This window comes from Channa argus, chromosome 4 (assembly GCF_033026475.1).
Source record: "Channa argus isolate prfri chromosome 4, Channa argus male v1.0, whole genome shotgun sequence".
Lineage (NCBI taxonomy): Eukaryota > Metazoa > Chordata > Actinopteri > Anabantiformes > Channidae > Channa > Channa argus.
Window position 1 is genome coordinate 28,228,261 of NC_090200.1, and position 20,674 is coordinate 28,248,934.

Sequence of the window (20,674 nt, forward strand, 5' to 3'; positions counted from 1 at the left end):
GATAACACTCTTTCCCACTTATGTCACACAGACACTTGGCACCCCATATTTCCTAACAGCCCATTCCCATCCCCACCTGTGCAGTGCCGGTCCAAGCCCGGTAGAAATCAGGGAGGGTTGTGGCAGGAAGGGCATCCGGCGTAAAAACTGTGCCAAATCAACATGCGGACAATGATCTGCTCTGGCGACCCTGGATTCACGGTATAAGCCGAAAGGACACACACACACATGCATACATACATAAATAAAAATCCAATGGAGCAATTCTTCATAAAACAGTATGTTCTCCAAATCTTTTACCATCTTTCAATAAGATCTGCACATATTTCTCCAGCAGGTGTCGCCAAAGTGGCAATTCAAACGTTTAAAAACACTGAACCATTGTCTGAATCAATTGCTTTAACTCTTTCAAAGCTTCAGAAAGCCTCAATTCTCCCATCATTATTTGTATTTGTAAGCTTGATGCTGCACGAAGTTAGTTCTATTTTGGATCAGATGCGGATCGACAGTCGTTGTGGAAGTGAAACGTGACCCAGCTTCTCGCCACAGCTTGCCAGTCAGCCAATCATAGCTCACCCGTTTTGTGAGTCTTGTTTACGTTGTAGCATCTGCCCAATCAGCGAACCCACACAGAGATCCTAACAGAAAACCACGCCCCCACTGTATTGGTTCGTTTTGACAGCAAGGAAAGTTTGTTGAGAGTCTCCGACATTGAGTATTTTAATTAACGCAGTGTTTGGGTTCGTTTCAACCATTCTCTCTTCGATTTCTATCTAATTATGGATTAAGAAGTAATCATGGCGGTGAATTCAGTGCACTGGTTTCGCAAAGGTCTGCGTTTGCACGATAATCCGGCGTTGCAGGAGGCCCTCAGTGGAGCGGACACTGTGCGTTGTGTTTATATCCTGGACCCGTGGTTTGCTGGCGCCGCTAATGTGGGAATCAACCGCTGGAGGTTTGTTAGCTAACTTTATCTGTGACACGTTAAACTTTACTTAAGCGCTGAATAACTATATGTTCACTTTAAGTGAACATAATTTATCAGATCACCATTTTGTCATTTATTTCCTTTTAAATGTGCAGCGCTTGGAGTGAGGGCTTGGGCCTCCACTCCACGTCAGTAAGCTAACGTTAGCTTAAAATGGAGAGAATGACATTCTAAGAGCCATAGAAGAAACAAACCATTCACAATTGTCCTCTTGTGTGTGCTAACTATCCCCACATAGAAGAACACCACATCTTAATGGATTCAATATTGTCCACTGATTTGCTCGGCATACATAGAAACTTGTAAGCAATGGTTACAGTCTAAATAACTTAGAGAAATAACAAGTCCACTATGTTAACTTTCGACCACCTAATCCCATTGCAGTTTGGTGCAAGAAACTGAAAAGATGTCACTGTTATAACACACATATCTGGCTAATAACGACATTTTAATTAAGAGTCATTTTGAATAATATAGTTAACGTTACTGGAAGGATCAGTATGTGCCTTGAAAATCATCAAGAATATTTAGTGTTATGTTTACATTTACTTCCTTTAAGTAAAGCGACACTGTGGTCAGTTTTGCTGAAGTCAAATGACTGATAATAGCCCTAAACTGTACTAGTAAAAAAACAAAACAAAACAATGGCTAAATATTTGTTATTGAAGGTTTTCACAAATAATTAACGCTTTCTTCTGCAAAAATGTGACTTTATCTATTTAAAGTGCTGCCAAAGGGTGAGAATGATCATTGCATTTTACTTGACCACAAAAAATGATGGTTGGTGTGAAACACATTCAACATTTGTTAAACCTCATGCATAGTTTGCCTGTAAAAAGTAGTCTCTCCCTTTGGAAGTCTATGTATGGCCTATGTAATTTGGACTATTTGACAAAAAGAACCTTCCTTGTTAAAATGGAAACATATCTCTACAAAGTCATAAAAATATAAATTAGAATAGACTTGATTATATGTATTCACTCCCTTCAAATATTTACTAGATGCACCTTTGGCAGCTGTTCCAGAAACGAGTCTGTGTGGATAGGTCTCACTCAAGACTATCCTCTGTCACATAGCTGGAATCTAGTCGCATCTGTAGTGCACAGCAGGTTGTTCTGAGCAGCACAGCTGGCTTTCCATTTACTGCAAATGGGCAGTTGTAGGTGGCCCAGACTATTGTATCCATATGTGTGCTTGATAACAACAGTAATGTGAAGTAATAACAGCTGCAGCAGGTTAACATAACAACAAGGTCCTATTTGCTCAGCGATATGATAATGTCAAAGATCCCACTTGTCTTTGTCTCAGGGCTTAACATTAAAAGAAGATAGGCTGTTGATCCATTGAAACTGTAGCATTTTAGCAACCATTACTGTGGAACGGTGCTCTGTTGATGAGTGCCATGACATTATAGGGGGTAGATCACTTGTTTTTCAGTGAGTTGGAAGACCCCAAAATGCAGTTACTATTGGTAAGCCTTGCATTTTTGTCATTGTTGCACAGCTGCCTTTGGTCTTAATCTAAAAATGTATAATGTATGAAAGGAGGTTTGTTAGTGATTATTTTTATTTGTCAAAATACAATATATGTCCCTATGGGAACAGCATATAGTTTTAATAAATCTGTTTTAATTCATGTTATCTTGATTAATGTAACAAAGAATTTATTAAGTTCTTGGATCATCTAGAACTCTTAAAAAAAGAGTTTTTCTGAAAAAACTGAAATTGAATTTCTTGACCATATCGCCCAGCTCTAAACTCAGGCAGCAGTCGTTGTCTATATATGTTTTTCCATCTTAACTTGTATTTTATTTGATCAGAGGAGTCATAGGTGTCTTACTTACTGGCCTCTGTGATTTAGGATCGAAGTTACATGGTTATCTTGGTGTCCAACATTTATGTTTATTAATTTTGATATAAGGCTCTGTTGTGTGGCTACATGTGCATGCATTCAGAAAAAATTTAACCCATGAAAGTAGTGGATAAAATGACAAGTGAGTGCAAGCACAGTGCAACATGTATGTCTTGTCCTAACAGCAATACTTCTAATATGATGAAACAGGCTTTCAAGATGTGTATGTGAAGGCATTGCAGGCGGTCCCAACCCATACACAGTTAATATGGGCAATATTATTATTTTTAAAAACACATTTCCATGTATTAATTGTTGACTGAAAATATTGATGATTAATAATTAATGAAAATAGCTTTATAGAAACATTTTTGGGCATTTTTTGCACTTGAAAAACCTGTTATTTTAATTAAAATTTGCAAAGAATTATTTATGTTCCTTATATTCTTATCCTGAATTTTAAGGCAGCATACTATAATATAAACTGTACCATAAAGTTTTTACTTTTTTTTTTACAACAAGGAATTTCCCAAATTAAAAAAGCTTCTCAGTTTCTCATAAACTGAGATCTAAGCTCAGATCTCCTCGATAAAACTCCAGGAAATCTGAGCTTTTGTACAAACACGGTAAATGCCACAAACTTAATTTAATTGAATCCTCCCCTAGAAACATGTCTTCTTCATTTTACATGTCAAAAGTTGTATGTCTGAAGTTTTTCTTTGTTCTCAGGTTTTCATGAAGTGTAACACTATTCATTGGGGTCATATAGTTTTGGATCCATTGCATTCATCCATTACATAAACCAAAATTGACCACAAGAGGAGTTAATCATAATAACCTAATAAAAGTTAAGAGGACGACTCTTACAGAACAAAACCCCCAAACTATTAAATTTGGATTATTAAATATCAGATCTCTATATTCTAAAATCGATTTATTTTGTCTCACTGAAACTTGGTTGCAGCAGGAAAATTATGTCAGTCTAAATGAGTCAATCCCCCCAAGTCATATTAATTATCCTGTTCCTAGAAGCACAGGCCGAGGTGGAGGAGTAGCAGCAATCTTCCACTCTAGCTTATCAATAAACCCTAGACCTAAACATAGCTATAACTCATTTGAGAGCCTTACTCTTAGCCTTTCACACCCAAACTGGAAAACTCAAAAAACACTATTATTTGTTATCGTGTACCGTCCTCCAGTCCCTCATTCAGAGTTTTTGATTGAATTTTCTGATTTTCTATCTGATTTAGTGCCTAGTACAGATAAAGTCATTATAGTGGGTGACTTTAACATTCATGTAGATGCTGACAGTAACTGCCTGAGCACTGCGTTTAATTCATTATTAGATTCAATTGGTTTTTCCCAAAATGTAAATAAACCCACTCACTGTTTTAGTCAAACCTTAGACCTTGTCCTTACGTATGGAATTGAAGTGAATAATTTCACAATATTGCCTCACAACTCTCTTCTGTCTGACCATTTTCTAATAACATTTGAATTTACAATAACGGATTATAAAGTAGTTAGGAAAAAATTCCACTATAGCAGATGCTTATCTGAAAATGCTGTGAATAAATTTAAAGAAATGTTTCTGTTCAGCACTGCAGCCAGGCTGACTAATCAATCTATCTTTAGAAACAGGCTAAGTACCACAGGCCTATAAAGTAGCTGTAATTAAACAACTAATTTAGCCAATTACAGATCAAAATCTAATCTTCCCTTTATATCTAAAATCCTTGAAAAAGTAGTTGCCAAACAATTATGTGACCACCTTTACATGGATAATTTGTATGAAGACGTTCAGTCAGGATTTAGAGTTCATCATAGTACAGAAACAGTGATGGCAAAAGTCACTAACGATCTTCTCATGGCCTCAGATACTCGGCTAGTCTCTATACTTGTTCTGTTAGATGTTAGTGCTGCATTCAATACCATTGATCACAACATTTTATTACAGAGACATGAACATGAAATTGGGATTAAAGGAACTGCACTAGGTTGGTTTAAATCCACAAGACTCTGTGTTAGGACCAATACTTTTTACTTTATATATGTCTCCTTTAGGCAACATTATTAGAAAACATTCCATAAATTCCCATTGCTATGCTGATGATACCCAGCTATATCTATCTAAGGAACCAGAAAACCTTGAAAGTAAAGTGCCTTGAGATGACTTTGTTGTGAATTGGTGCTATATAAATAAAGTTGAATTGAATTGAATCCTACTGTATGTGATAACGCTGTTGGTAGGATTTATAGTTTGCAGACTATTTTTCTGGTTCCTCCTGAAAGATTTTATGAGTACTTGTTGGAGCTGGAATGATTCACATAGCACGTCAGTACTATTGCTGTACCTCAGGGTTGACCTCATTACTAACATCATCATTCCTCCACAAACTCACTTTCTCCATCACCATTCCCCTGTGGAAAACATTTTGTCACTGTTGCAGTTTTTTAGTGTATATAAAATTGCAAACATAACACTTTTTCGTGCTGCTTTTTTGTTTTTTTGTAAAGCAGTAACAGCTTAATGGCTGTAAGTAACAAATACTTTCATAATTGAGCATCTTCGCAGTGGTACACCATGATGTCATGCAGATTTTGTGCTGTTTCTGTTTTCTGTGCAGGTTTCTCTTGGAGGCTCTGGAGGACCTGGACAGCAGTCTGAAGAAGCTCAACTCCAGACTGTTTGTGGTCAGAGGGCAGCCTACTGATGTTTTTCCAAGGCTTTTTAAGGTCTGTATTCCTGCCCAGTACTGGTCTTCTTTTTGTTCCATCTAAAATTTGAAAATTGCACAGGGCTCGCCAAAACATCCACATGGTACAGTGTGTGGATGACTGTATTCACTAAATAAATACTGTCTGGTTCTTGTAGCTAAACCCTGGATTGAATAAGGTAGCTTATGGGTTAAGTTGTCTAAAGGATATCTGTCATTTTCTAAATTAGTCATATTTTTGGCAATCCCCTTACAGGTACTACATACCAGCTAACAATAATTTGCCTCAGCTCTTTTAGTTTCTGTCGGTCTGCAACCTGGATTAGTTTATTTGCTGTCAACATCTTTTGTTGTCCTAAAACAATAAAAAAACACCTCAGCCACACACCTGCTCCAGTGTGAAATGTTTCCTCATTCCAAAAACTAAATTCCTTTAACGTCTGTGTTGCTATTACATGTACAGCAGCATGAATTAAGACAGTCACTTGTGCATCCACACAGGCACCAGCGGAATTATGGACATTCAGGGCTCCAGATTACAACCATTTTAGTTTCATCTATGACTAATTTTGCTACCTGCAAACTGCCCTGTTTTTATTTTAATTGTCATTGTTTACCACAAAAACTCTAGGAGTGATAGATCAATCATTTCAAATTGAAAATCCACCAAATATGAAACATTATTTTGGTTCTGCATTGGTAGTATACTAATACTTGAAGAGACCAGCAATGTTAGCAGATCTGAAAAATACACACACACACACACAATAGAAAGCAGACTCAGTTTTATAGAGCTCAGGGAAAGTACAATGCAAGTTGATAAGGTTGAAAGCCGTGCGAGCAAAACGCTAATAGGAGTAAATAAGCAATCATAAATGTACACAAAAGTGATCATTTTAGCTTTATTCACCAGTGTGGACAGTATGATGGTAAATGGTCTGCATTTATATAGTGCTTCCTCATCACTGTAGTGAGCTAGTTGGCTCATTGCTAATAGCTACAATAAATGACTGCGTAGCGTCACATAGGAATAAGCCTTAAAACCCATAAATAAGTTAACATTTTTTTGCACTTATGTTAAGATAAAGTAGTGTCTTTATTATGCCGTCCAATAAACCATTGAGAGAAGAACTTGCAAAACTTTGTAATTTGCAATCCAAAAAATAATATTTTTTGTAACTTAAAAGTTTTAGAATCTAAAATCTTGTTTGTGGTTACAATTTGTAAATGTTTGAAGATTAAAATCTTTTGCTTTTTAGGGTTGCGAGAATAAAACCTTTGCAGGTCAGAGGTTTTTGTTTGCATGTCACAAACATTTGCAAATCGGTTGTAATGTACATCTCTTTGGGTACTTGACTAGCTAATCAGTGTTGCTACAGGTCTCTGACCTTAAAGCCTAGTTCATTCAAGTTCATGGGTGCCAGACCAGACCAACACAAACTCTACTATTTACAGGAAGCTTCACAAATAATAAGTTACAGTTGAGTGAAGAAATACCTCATTGCGTATATTAGTTACAGTTACAGGCATTTTTTCCCTTTAGTACTATGCTAAGCTTTCAGTCAGTATTTGCATCCCACAGCTCACTGCTGCAAAGGTTAACAGTTATCTGTTAGCAACAACACCTCATTGAAGAGAGGTAGAGCCTCAGATACCACACCATACAATAACCTTAAATCCAAGGGTAGTACTAATGTTTGGCATTGGATAAGGGTGATGGTGGCTTATAGGAAAATGTTAGGGTAAACTGGTACAGACTTGATGCCAATATTTTGGATGTAATTCTGACTGTAGGCAACAGTTTATGCTTAATCTAACAATAATCATAGAAAATTAACAATATGCTGTACCCCCAAGTAACCTCTAAGGTATTTACTAAATACTATTACCCTTAATAATCATCGTGTGTAACATTATCATACAGTTATTCACGAACCTACTCAGGTTACACTCAGGCATCATCCATAACACTTGGCTTATTTAAGTGTAGAGACATCCTCATACCTTAGAAAATAATTAAAAAAGATTAACAAGACAGGCTGGTAAGTAAATCATTGGGAAGTGGTGTGAGTATTTTTATTCAGTTTTACACACATCAAACTCAATTGTGAAGTGGTTAGATAACTATTAACTTTTTCTTTTCAGTGGAATACAAAGCTCCCCTCCCCAATTTCTACCGGGCTTGGACGTTCCTACAGATTTTCTTTACCAAAAACCTAAAAATAAGATCTGTTTTGTTAATTTGCTCTCTAGCAATGTGAAGGAGGAGAGGAGTGATTAATGATCTAAACATGTAGCATTAAACATGAAGCAACAACTTTAAAATGCAGTACCTGCAAAGGAAACTGTGCGTGTACTGCATTTTAAAGTTGTGACATTGTGACAGTCCCTGGCTTTGTAGGGGATGTGTTTTTTTTTCTTTTGTTGTTGTTGTTGGTTCTACTTACAGGTATTAAGTGGGTGGACCATCATTTCAGATATTTGCTTTAAATGTAAATTTGTTGTTTGTTGTTGCATGAGCCAGTCATGACAGTTTCTATTTGTTATGATGTACATTTCAGAATGTACATCATGTTCAGAATTTTCGGATCTAGAATAAGTTTAATTCTTGCACATGGCTTTGTTACAGCCACCACTTTCTGTTGGATTTTCTCTTTCTGGCACACCTTCCCACTGCTTCCCTGCAGGAGCAACAATCATTAGCTAGGTATTTATTACAGGTGGTTTCAGATTCTGATGTGGTCACTACCACTCTGTCTTGTTAATAAGTCCAGGAAGTCATGCCTTAAAATGTAAGAGGCAGTCACTTAAAACACAGATGTTTAATTATTTTCTAGGGGATAAAGCTATTTACATGTTTAATTAATCCAAGTCAAATTACCTTCCAAGTTTTTTTGTCCTCTGGCATTAGGTCTGTATTGGTTTACTCTAACATTTTCTTATAAGCCACCATCACCTTTATCAAATGCCATTAATAATACTACCATTAGATTTAATGTTACTGTCTGGTGTTGTAGGTGAGGCTCAAGCTCTCTCTACTGAGGTGTTGTTGCTAACTGCTAGCTGCTAACATTTGCAGCTCTGAGCTGTGGGATACAACTACTGACTGACAGCCTAGCATGGTAGTAAACACAAAAACTACCTAAGTCTGTAGCTAATACACCCAATGAGGGATTTCTTCACTCACCTGTAACTTTCATCAGCCATCCTTTCTGTCCTTCTGTACTAAAATTTATGTCGGTCTGGTCTGGTACTCATGAACATGAACTAATTAAACTGGGCTCTGAGGTCAGAGACCTGCGGCCACTGGTTAAGTGAGCAATGGAAATTTACTGTTACACCAGATTTTGACTTGTAAAGTTTTTGACATGCAAACAAAAACAACTTTGATCTGCAAAGCTTGTTGTAATTGCATAAGTTTTGCATTTGCAAAACTTAATTTAACTTTTTCCACTTAGACTTGAAAGATTTTGATCTGCAAAAGATTTTGATCTGCAAAAGTTTTTGACTTGCAACCAAAATTGTGATGTTTGATCTCTAAACTGAATTTTGGTGCAAATACTTTTTTTTATTTCTTTAAAGTTCTGATTTCAAAAATGTTTTATTTTATTGCAAGACACAAATTTACCTACAAAATACTTCCAGGTTCCGTGTTGACCGTTCATGTATCTTAAAGACACTTGCTAACAAGTGGCTAAGTGAACTACAGAGATAATCAAAAACGTGAACATCATGTTGAAATTGAAACACGTCTACTCAGCTTTGTTAAGTTTAAAACACATGGTCTTTTGCTATATCGGCTTAGTGTAAGAAAAAAGTATTTTCTAGAATAAGTTAGTTTATTAGCCAAATTACTAATCGGAAGTTTAGTGGTGAGACCTTGAAATAATGTGACTGGTTAGTGGTAGTTCTTTTATAGCTTAAGAGTATATTTTTACTTCTGGTGATTGTATTATAGCTTCAAAAATCATTAAAATGGTGTTAAAAGTAAAGATTATCTTTCTGAACAAGACATGTACTCCTAGGTATCATAAACTTCTCTTTCTCAAACAGCTTAGTTTCTGCAATAATCTAAAAGCCACTGGAAATTAACATTTTACTGCACCAACACACAGCCAGCAGCACTGAGTCTATACAGTACGTCCTTTACAGGCTGCATAGTTTGCATAATCACCCTGCAGTGAACCATATCAGAGCAGCTGTAGACATTTTTAAGTAGATTCCTTGTAGGGATTACGTTCCAGGCAAGAAGGAGTCAATCAGATGCTCACCATGCCTATACAACAGCCATTACATAACGCACTGCTGTTTTCCCGTCACACTATGGAAGTCCAAGAGTCTTCAGGTTTTAATTTCAACCAGATAGTTAGCACATCATATCAGAAACTTAAAGATGCTACAGAGTGGAGTGAAATAAAACACTGAGAAACAAAAGTCAAAAGATGCAGACCAAACAACCAAGACAACTTGCGAGAGAAGGACATGGCCTTTTTCCGTGCAGAATCTGGACCAGTTTGTTTGCAGTTCAGAAGTGCCACAGACTGATTACAGATTATGATAGGACTTTTTTTTTTTTTTTTAGCTTTTAACACGTTTGAAGGTAAAAATAAGAAGCCTGGATAAATAATGTTGCTATCTCACAAAAGTCCACTATGAGGCAGTAGGCATGTATATTATAGAAGGTCTATGTAAAGACACTGTTCTTGGATAATTATAATAGAAATAACAGTGTAACATCAAGTAACAGTGTATTTTAATGCTGTCGATTTACTGGCCTTGTTGTGTTTGAAATACAGCAAATACAGTTAAGTGTTCCCTTGTGTTTCATCAACTTTTCTCAATTTTGAACAAGCCACCTGTTCTTTTTTTCACTCACCGTGTTAATAGTTATGGTTAATGTCAGGTAGCTAGGGTATAGATTCTGAGGAAAGTGAAGTCCATTATCCTGTAGATAAGTTTGCCCTTACCTCAGTCGGAACCTATGCAGTTACTGCTCCTTGTTCCTGTATCTTTGGGTGTAAGTTTAATTCTACCATTACTAGTTTGTCTTTGCTTATCTGTTCCATTGTGTGCTCTCCTGCTCTCTTGAGTGATTCGATAAGAAGCAGTGATGGAAAGACTATCACATCTCTGCTTAAAAGGCTATGATTATTTATTTTATTGTAATTAAAAAATTTTTTACATTTTATTTATTTATTATTTTTTATTTGTTTTGAAACTGAAACACTTTGCTCTACGGATAGACTCCTCTTTGTTTCTGGACACGAAACAGTCACCAGTTGGTGGCCTCTGCCCTAAAGAATATGCTCCATCCTTTGTGTACTAATAACTGCAGCTTGAGTAAACGTGTTTTACGAAGTGTGACATGGTTTGGTTGCATTGTACAAAAGAGCATCTTAATGAACTGGACTACAGAAATCATGGTAACATGATCAGTATTGTTTCAGGCCTGCTGCACAGTGATCTTGTTGGTCAGTTTTGTCTTTATTGTTGTTTTCTGCCTTGTTGCAGGAGTGGAAAGTAACCAGGTTAACATTTGAGTATGACCCGGAGCCTTATGGGAAGGAAAGGGATGGAGCCATCATCAAGATGGCCCAAGAGTTTGGAGTGGAGACCATCGTCAGAAATTCACACACCCTCTACAACCTGGATAGGTTTGTAGTCTACATGCACAGATTCAATTCTTGTTCAAATTGAATCATTTAGAAACACCTGCATATTCAAAAATCGTATGCTTTACTTCACATGCCTGCAACAGTATTAGTGTGACATGAGTACAGTTGAAACACTTTGGTCATTGCAGAAAATCCTCAATAAACCACAACATATAATAGATAACAACAGGAAGATGCTTACATCTTGCGCCATCTTTTGACATAACATTGATCGTTTTTGCTAACCTGTGGTTGATAGATGTTATTCGGCAAGCCAATCAAACAGCTGATGAAACAGTTCTCTGTATGTTAAACTCTGGCTGGTGGGCATTTCGTACCTTCTTTTTTCCCTTTTTTTCTTTTTCTCTTTTTCTCTTTTAACTTCATGCACAGGTTTTACATTAAGCTAACCACACATCTGCATCTGTCAATCAGAAGCTGTAGGTATGCTTTGCCTTTTCAGTTGGGTGCATCCAGACACTAAAATCGTAGGTCGTCCTTAAATTACCCGAAAATGGCTCTGTGCAAGGCATTCAGGCCATCCAAAAAAAAAACAGTGATCAGGTGTGTGCTCCTTTTAGACCGTCAAAGAATAGAAGTCTAGGACAATTGATGGAAATGATCTTTGAATGTGAACTGTACTTTAGGTTGCAGCTAGTCTTCAGATGTTTCTATACATGCATTCTCCTAGCTTCTCTGACGTGTTTTTTATTTTGAGTTCTGTCTGAGCTCCGGTCTGAGCTAATACCAACCTACCAACCTCAACTGGTGTATGCAGTCTTTTAATTTGTTAAAGGGCTCACATTTTTGAGTAGGACTTACAATTACAATGGCAATAACGATGAGGATGATGATGATGATGATAATGTAATACACCACTCCATGAAACCGTGATATTACTGAAATTGTAACCATGCATACCATGGCAATGTCATACCATAGCACACATGTAAATGTAATTCTTATTAAAGAAACACATTTTGGAAAAACTCTAATCCTAACTTTATGTTGCCATGAGGATGAATGTTTTCATTTTGCAGATCTTTCTTCTATAGTACTACCCTTTGTACAAACTGCCAGAATTATCTTATTATCACAAGTCCACTAAGCACTTCCATCATCATTTGTCTGTTGCTGGTTTTAAGAATTTAATATACCGTGTATTACCGTTTTATTTAATCCATCCTTCACATGGTGTAATGAGCATTTTAGAGTCAAGGTGCCATTTTATATATGGGCCTAAAGCTGCTAAAAACAAATTTTCATGTATTTAGTAAAATGTCTATTTAAACATTTCACAACTATAATTATATTTATTATAGAATTATAATTGTGTCTTGCTCTTCTTTTCTTTGTTGGTCACAGGATAATAGAGATGAACAACAACAGTCCTCCTCTGACCTTTAAGCGGTTTCAAACCATTGTGAGTAGGCTGGAGTTACCCAGAAGACCTCTGCTTCCTGTCACTCAGCAGCAGATGGACAAGTGTCTCACTAAAATAGCTGATAACCACGACCAGCTATATAGTATACCTTCACTGGAAGAACTCGGTATATGTGATTGTTTTTATTACAGGTAAATAGGTTTAAGCACCAAACATCTGCTTTGTTTTTGACACTGTCTTTGTGTGACTATATGTCCAGGTTTCAGGACAGAAGGCTTACCTTCTACTGTGTGGCGGGGAGGAGAATCTGAGGCATTGGACAGACTAAACAAACACCTCGACAAAAAGGTAAACCAGAAGCTGAGGCTAAAGCCCCTTACCTGGTTTGGTTTGTTTTCATTTTTTAATTTATCGTAGCAACCTATCACAAGACTACTCAACATGATAGCTATGGCCTTTTTTATAGACTTTTTATTTTTTCCGGCCATTTAGGGATATTATAAATCATGATGAGTCCTTAAACAAAAAACAGTACTTAAATAATGACAAGAGTACAAAAGCCAGTTGCTAATAAAGGATTGTACAAAAACCTTGATGACGTGGACTAACCTGTTCCCAAGAAGTGAATATAGTAATTCAATAGTTATCACAGGATAATTTACATGGCAATTTGTCCTTAACTTACTGAAAGCTTAGGCATATTGTAGACATATGTTTCTTTTTCTTATTTTTTTTCCTAATCACAAGCTCCTGTGAGTCAAAGCCAATACTTCCTTTCACATTCAAAGCTTTTAGGAAGGGTGGTCTCATTTTAACCCAACGGAAGACTTTTAACATGAAAAATCTGTGCAAGGAATGTTAAGTTGCATTAATAACAATGACTGAAAAGACCACATCAACAGATCAGGAAACAAGGAGTTTTCTTGTACTTGCTATACAGGGACTTAAAAGCCAAACTTTTCCTAATACAGTAAATTAAATAATTTGAAACTTTAAGGTCATGTATTATACCTTAAATAAATTCATTATCTGACTGTGAGTGAGACAATTATAAATTCACATAATGTCAATGATGATCACTTGAATGTCCTTTCTTTTCCTGTATAGGTATGGGTAGCGAACTTTGAGCATTCTCGGGTCAACACCTGCTCTTTGTATGCCAGCCCTACTGGACTTAGCCCCTACCTGCGTTTCGGCTGTTTGTCCTGTAGAGTTTTGTACTACAACCTCAGAGAGCTCTACATGAAGGTACAGTAGATGTCGATCACGTCACCTCAGAGGCATCAATTTAGGCCTCTGGAAATTATAAATTATTATTTTTCCTCTTCAACCATGACATTTGTAAACACAGTGTTTTCCTTACTCTTGTACCTCTCCATCAGCTCCGTAAGCGTTGCAGTCCTCCTTTGTCTCTCTTTGGCCAGTTGCTATGGAGGGAGTTCTTCTACACAGCTGCCACAAACAACCCAAACTTTGACCGCATGGAGGGAAACCCCATCTGTGTGCAGGTGGGATTTGCAGCACTTCTTCCAAAAGAGGAGGTTCAGACTCAAGAGGGAGGAGGTGTCCTTAAGTGGTCATCACTAGCTTTTGGGTGCTACTATACAGTATACTGTGTCCAAGAGTCAGTTGTTAAAATTAAATTTTACAGATGTGAGCCACATATTTGGTAGCTTCCAAAGAAAATAAAATCCCTAGAAAAGAAACCTAAGACATAAAAATCACAATATCCATCCATTATCTGTGGGGGGTGGAGTCTATCCCACCTGTCAAGAGGCAGGGTTACACCCTGCATTGGTCTTCAGTCTATCTCAGGGCCAACACAGAGAGACTCATACAGACAGACAACTTGAGTGCAATTTATGTGACTCGAGTCCCCACCTGTGTTTGACAACTAAATTATATCCAGTATACTGTACCAAGCAACAGTTGTACTAAGATAAAAATAAATTCACTTAATTTACTTAGGCTCATATTTCTGTCTCCAGATCCCGTGGGATCAGAACCCAGAGGCACTGGCCAAGTGGGCTGAGGGTCGTACTGGTTTTCCTTGGATTGACGCCATCATGACCCAGCTAAGACAGGAGGGCTGGATTCACCACCTGGCCCGACATGCTGTGGCCTGTTTTCTTACTAGAGGGGACCTCTGGATCAGTTGGGAGAGTGGCATGAAAGTAAGACAGACTGACTCAAAACCTAGTTTCTAAACGGTGAAGAACATGGGAAACCTAGTTTTCTTCCTCACTAGCTCACTGTATGACAATTTGATAGCATACATTGTGTGTGTGTGTGTGTTCCTGCAGGTGTTTGAGGAGCTGCTGCTTGATGCAGACTGGAGTGTGAATGCTGGCAGCTGGATGTGGCTGTCCTGTAGTGCCTTCTTCCAGCAGTTCTTCCACTGCTATTGCCCTGTTGGTTTTGGAAGGAGAACTGACCCATCAGGAGACTACATCAGGTGAACTTTATAGAGTTGCCCCTTCATATTCAGCTAGCTCAGGGATCTTTTCTCTGTGTTTAAGCTTTTTGATTAGGTGTAAAGTGATGTATGCTTAAATCTCTGCAGTGATTTGTATTTAAGTTCAAATGTTTGAAGTTCAATTTATCTTTTACATTTCCTCCAGGCGTTACATCCCCATCTTGAAGGACTACCCAAATCGGTACATCTACGAGCCGTGGAACGCCCCGGAGTCTGTCCAGAAAGCAGCCAACTGTGTGGTGGGAGTGGATTACCCCAAACCTATGGTCAACCACGCAGAGAGCAGCAGACTCAATATCGAGAGGATGAAACAAGTATACCAGCAGCTCTCCCATTACAGAGGACTCAGTGAGTCAACTAATAAGACTGAACTCTGACAATGTCAGCATGCATCCACTGCAGGTGGTTCATGCTTGCTGGTTTTGCTGTAACAATTTGTTACTATGACTGTCACAATGTACAGGCTTTTGTGACCACCCTGGCTGCAGACTTGAGGTACTCTGCATATAGATCTTGCCATTCTGCACCATCCAGACAATAACATTTTCTAGAGAAGCCTGTTTTTATCGGTTCTTAATTGAATAATCGCCACAACGTTCATTCATGTGAAACTGATCACGATGAATTAATGGAACAAAGTATTTGGATCTTGATCTGGTCATTGGAGTAAGAGCTTCATACAAATGGCTTTTGGCTCCCTCTTGTGTCTCAGGAACCAAACCTCTTGTGTAGAGGTTTGGTTTTTCTGTCTAGACTAGATGATGGGATCAGTATGGCTAATTAGTATCTTTATATTCACGCTAATTGTCTTGTGTTATCTTCTTTTAAAGAACAGAATCTGGCTAATTCTTTTTCTTGGTGTATAATGTTTGCTGGTAATGAACTAAATGACTAAATTAGTGGTTTAATTATATTTTGAAGCAGTTTTGTGATAGCGATACTACATACTTGTTTGCATTTGGATATAAGTAGTAATAGTTTTGATTAGGACAGATTTGCATCTCAGCTCACCTGTGAAATATATTTTATTTAAGCTTAAAACATTTTAAATCAAGATTTATAAAACTGAGATGAATATAAGTGTCAATTACTTATAAATATTGATCAATGGTATTTATTAACCTCTAATCAGAGAAGGGAGTTGTCTGAATGAAGAAAATAAGAAACCATAGCAGACATTACTTTGAACGAAGTGACAATTTTTGTTGCAACGGGCCTTTTTCAATATAATTTTGTTGTTTTTGTTGTTTGTTAATTTAAGCGCTTTTTTAAAAGTAGCTTTGAAGTACTTTTTAAAACTTTACTTTTTAACTTTATTTTAGGTAACAAAACTAGATTTATCTCTAGCTTGATTTGCTGCAGTTCAACTTCTATCATTGGGGAGTAACTAGTAGTTTGCAAAGCTATGCTTTCAAAATAGCGTCTATATCACAGATTCTTCAGAGGATCAGGTGTTTTCTAAGACATTTTTTCTAGATTTCGTCCCTAATTTTACATCTTTTAGTGAACACTCTACTTTACGTACTTTTCTACGTTTAGTTGCGAATGTTCTTGTATTATTTATTATTTATATTTGAATCGGTTGGGCTGCCCAATGGGTAGTATTCAGCTTCCTGATGGAAGTCTGTTTATCAGTACAGGAGTTGGGACTTTTGACCTAGGTTGTATGGACATGGACATACCATAATACCAAATTAATCAAACTCTTTTTTTTGTCAGGTCTTCTAGCGACAGTACCAACAATCCAGGAGGAGGCAGAGCCACCAATGACAGATGACTCTCAAACAAGTAGTGGCCCAGGTATGAGGAAAAACAGGAGATTTAATTTGTCCCATCAATAATCAAGCTGTAAAATATTAGAGTCATTAAAGTAGTTTGTACTTGTTATTTTCCTGTTTCCCAGACTCTCCTCACAGATTTCCTGGTGACAGTGAGGCAGCTGGCTTCTCCATAGCTCCTGATTCATCCACAGCTTTTCCATCCTCCTCTTCTGCCCCATGTCCTGACCTGGAGGATTCAACAAATAGTCATGCACCTCAGACGCTATACACGTCCTCAAGCTCACACATACAGCCCTCAACAGCCATAACGTCTACTTCTGCCATCCATTTCCCACCCACAGGTGCTCCTCCTTCCGTAGGTTCAACTCTAGCCCAGAGCCCACTTTCCACATCCAAACCCTCCTCCCCTTCTCCTTCCTGTTCCACCTTGTTCCCATTCCCCAGTCTAGCTATGACCCCAACTCAGACCTCTTGCCTGGGTCAGAGGAGGAAAGTCCTTGCCCGCAAGGTACGGCGCAGCCAGAAGCAGTGTGGACGACAGTGTGGCACTCCATCAACTAAGGAGACAGGAGGGAAGATGAATGAGGAGGAGAGGGAAGAAGTAGGAGGAGAGGAGAGAATGGAAGAGGAACCTGAGCAGGATGAGAGAATGGAAGAGGACACTTGTGGAGAAACAACAGGATATCAGTGAAACAAGGTATAATATACAGAATAATGTATGTAGATATAGTTATAATTGTTATATATAGTACTGCCTTGGTGTTTGGACATATCTAATAATATAATTGGTCCTGTGTCTATCGAGGGTGGTTTATGATTAAATAAACAGTTTAATGTTTATTAAGCTTCTAGCTAGTTTTGGCTCTATTTAAAACCTGAGTGCTTATTGCATTTCTAGGTAATATTGCATTGCAACTGGTGGAAATATCAATACCATTACAGTACAAGTACTGTACTTGATTATAATTTTGAGTATAGTTTTTCTACATGACTATTTCCTTTCCTGCTGCTTCAAAGTTCAACTTCAGTAAATTTTAGAGGGAAATGTTACATTTCTACTCCACTATTATAATATTATGATAAAAAACTATTATGAAAACTACAGTAAATATGGCATAATCATAAGACTTAATTGTGTGTGAAATCCACACACTACATATTGTAGCAGTCCATAGTCATTCTGAGTATAAATAGGTATGCTCATCAAAACATGTATTAGGTTATTAAAATCTGCTCCATTATTACCATCTGCAACATTAAAGTGATGAAATAATAAATGCATTACTAATTGTAATGTAAAAATGTATTAATTGACTCAAAACTAGCCCCTTTTAATATTAGTACCCACTAATAATAGTAATATTTTTGTAGAGCTAATACTTTTGTAATTAGGTAACAATTATAATAGCTGAATTTTATTTGTCATTTTGAGTATTTCTGAACTCTTTTATTTCTACCTCTATTTTAGTAAATAATCCAACTACTTCTTTCACCACTGAATGTTTCTCACTCTCGCTCTCTCTCTGTGATTCACTTACAGGATTACTAGTTATGGCCCTGTGTAGCTAAATCCGTTTTTTTCTGCTCTGGTATCTCATTCAGGAGGAGTTAAGAGAACAAGCTTCAAACATCCATCCTGGACAACTGGACATATACAATGTTGTGTCTCTGCCGACAACATCAATTTATGTATTAGCATGCATACAACACAGGCAAATGCGCTACAACAACAGCATTTTACTAACATTTTTTCAGTCATTAAAAAATGGAATTATTGTCTATACAATCATTCAAATACCCTCTTTAAAGTTAGCCCACTCATTACAAAGCGACTGTAACTGAGGCCGTAATCCTAACAGGTATTTAACATGAGTTCTAAATAATCTTCTCCTGTACATTTCTTTCTGTGACACACATATACACACAGCTAATATAGAGCCACATCACATGCTGCACATCTTACACACATTATCCACATTGAACTTAGCCAACGTGGAATGGCAGTTAGCAGTAGTACATTTCTGCTTGTCCAGACTTTCTACAAATGCCCTCAGACACAAGGTGCAGGAGCCCGAAAGTTTCCTGCCAAAGTAAAATGTCATATCACTCATTTTTGTTCAGATGTGGGAACCAAGAAGGAGAACACTCTTCTTGATCCTCTTCTGGCCCCAGGGAAATTGTATTTTTGTTCACAAGATCCTGATAAATAATGATGTGAAGGATGGGGTCCAGACTGTACCATAATAAACTAAAAAAAAACACTAGAAAACACGATTGAAGTGCTACATGTTAATATGTACAGGCCCAATGTTCATGTTTTTTTAAAAATATCTGATGTATTTGCTGCCAGTGGTGATCAGATTACATAATGTTGGGGAACATTACCTTTTTAGCAATTGTACAGTAGACGTGCCACAGAGGATATTTGTCTTCAGGATTCAAGGTTTTGCATTTGCCATATTTTCCTCTGGAAATAGGAAATGCTGCTTGTATGAAATTAATGTAAAGGAAAACCTGGTGTGGTTCTCCCCGTGTATTTATCAGTTTCTATATAAAATATGTAAAACAATAAACTGTCTGGTTTTGGCCTTATTGACTGTCAAGGCCCGTCAGGTAGACACAGGATACGGGAATAAAGTCGCAAGAGAAAATGGGTTTTATTTACCCAAATGTAACATATACAAAGAAATTTAAATTTACTATGAAAATGAGGGCCCTAAAAGAGGTCAGCGAAAGATAGCTAAACTACAACACAAGTTCTAAACACAACAGAAGCAAAACTGACCTAACCTGAGTGACACACAAGGGGCAACATATACTGTATACTGGCTGGCCAAACCAATATGACACACGAGGGGTAGAAAACTAACTAGACAAATTATAAACAAATTTTAGACAGTTTAGTAACATTATCCCATTACTTAAATATGCAAAAGCAAAAAAAAAAATAATGAACCAAATAAAGTTTAATAACCTATAACCTCTAAAGAAACATGTTCCCCATATTTTCCCCTCCCTGTGTCAAACGCGGTACTTGGTACAGTCCAGGCCAAGTAGAAAGCCCCTATGTAGCACACAGTACAAAGTAAGGAAAAGTAAGTAAGTAAAGTTAATCAGAGCTAATCAGGCAAAGCAGCTCCAGAATCCAGACTTCTCTCACACATTTCCAGCTTCTGTAGCTAAAATTACAAAAAGCATGCATTTGCATACTAACGAGTTATAATAGCTTAATGTACATAGTAAAAAAAAAAAAAAAAAGTACCTGTTCCTTACCTACTGAGAAGTCATGGGGCATTTCCACCTCACTTCCAGTCAAATGTGTGTGTTGAAACCTTTGTAGGTTTTCGGAGGTTGGAAAGCCACGGACTACATTTGGGGAAAAATCCCTCTACTGTGAATGAGCAAGAGTATGCTTGGTACCTATAAGCTGTAATGACATGGCCAGATCCACATTATTTTTCCCATTTTACAAAGTCAGCAATGTGTACAACCTCATAGGGTTTTCTGGTCACAAGCTCTGGATGGACAGTCAGAGGAACATGAGGGAAGGTTGCTGGATTTGACAAATTCTAATCAAGTAGAATTGTGGACTATACCTTTAACCTTTCATTTAGTTAACAGAATTAGTGTCACAGTAGTGAGGTCTGTCCCTTATCATTTTTAAGAGTCCAGTGTTTGTTTAAATGGCTTGTTTGTGCTAGCAGGGCACACTATCACGTGAAACTTTGAAACGATCAAAGACGAGAATTTACTGTCAATTAAGTAACTTTCATTGACGGTGAAGGTTACTGTCAATGAAATCAGTGTTGGCTAAAAAAGGCAG

At 37.3% G+C, this 20,674-nt stretch overlaps 1 protein-coding gene across 1 annotated transcript; it reads left to right on the plus strand.

Annotated features, from left to right (window-relative positions):
• The first annotated feature begins 652 nt into the window (after positions 1–652).
• cry2 (cryptochrome circadian regulator 2) lies at positions 653–19,416 on the plus strand. Its single transcript, XM_067502249.1, has 13 exons — positions 653–955; positions 5,467–5,575; positions 11,068–11,210; positions 12,576–12,760; positions 12,854–12,942; positions 13,702–13,842; positions 13,977–14,102; positions 14,583–14,768; positions 14,898–15,049; positions 15,216–15,418; positions 16,790–16,870; positions 16,974–17,548; positions 18,454–19,416. The coding sequence occupies exons 1-12, from the start codon at positions 798–800 to the stop codon at positions 17,540–17,542; spliced, it is 2,142 nt and encodes a 713-aa protein (XP_067358350.1). The 5' UTR covers positions 653–797; the 3' UTR covers positions 17,543–17,548; positions 18,454–19,416.
• Positions 19,417–20,674: the final 1,258 nt, after the last annotated feature.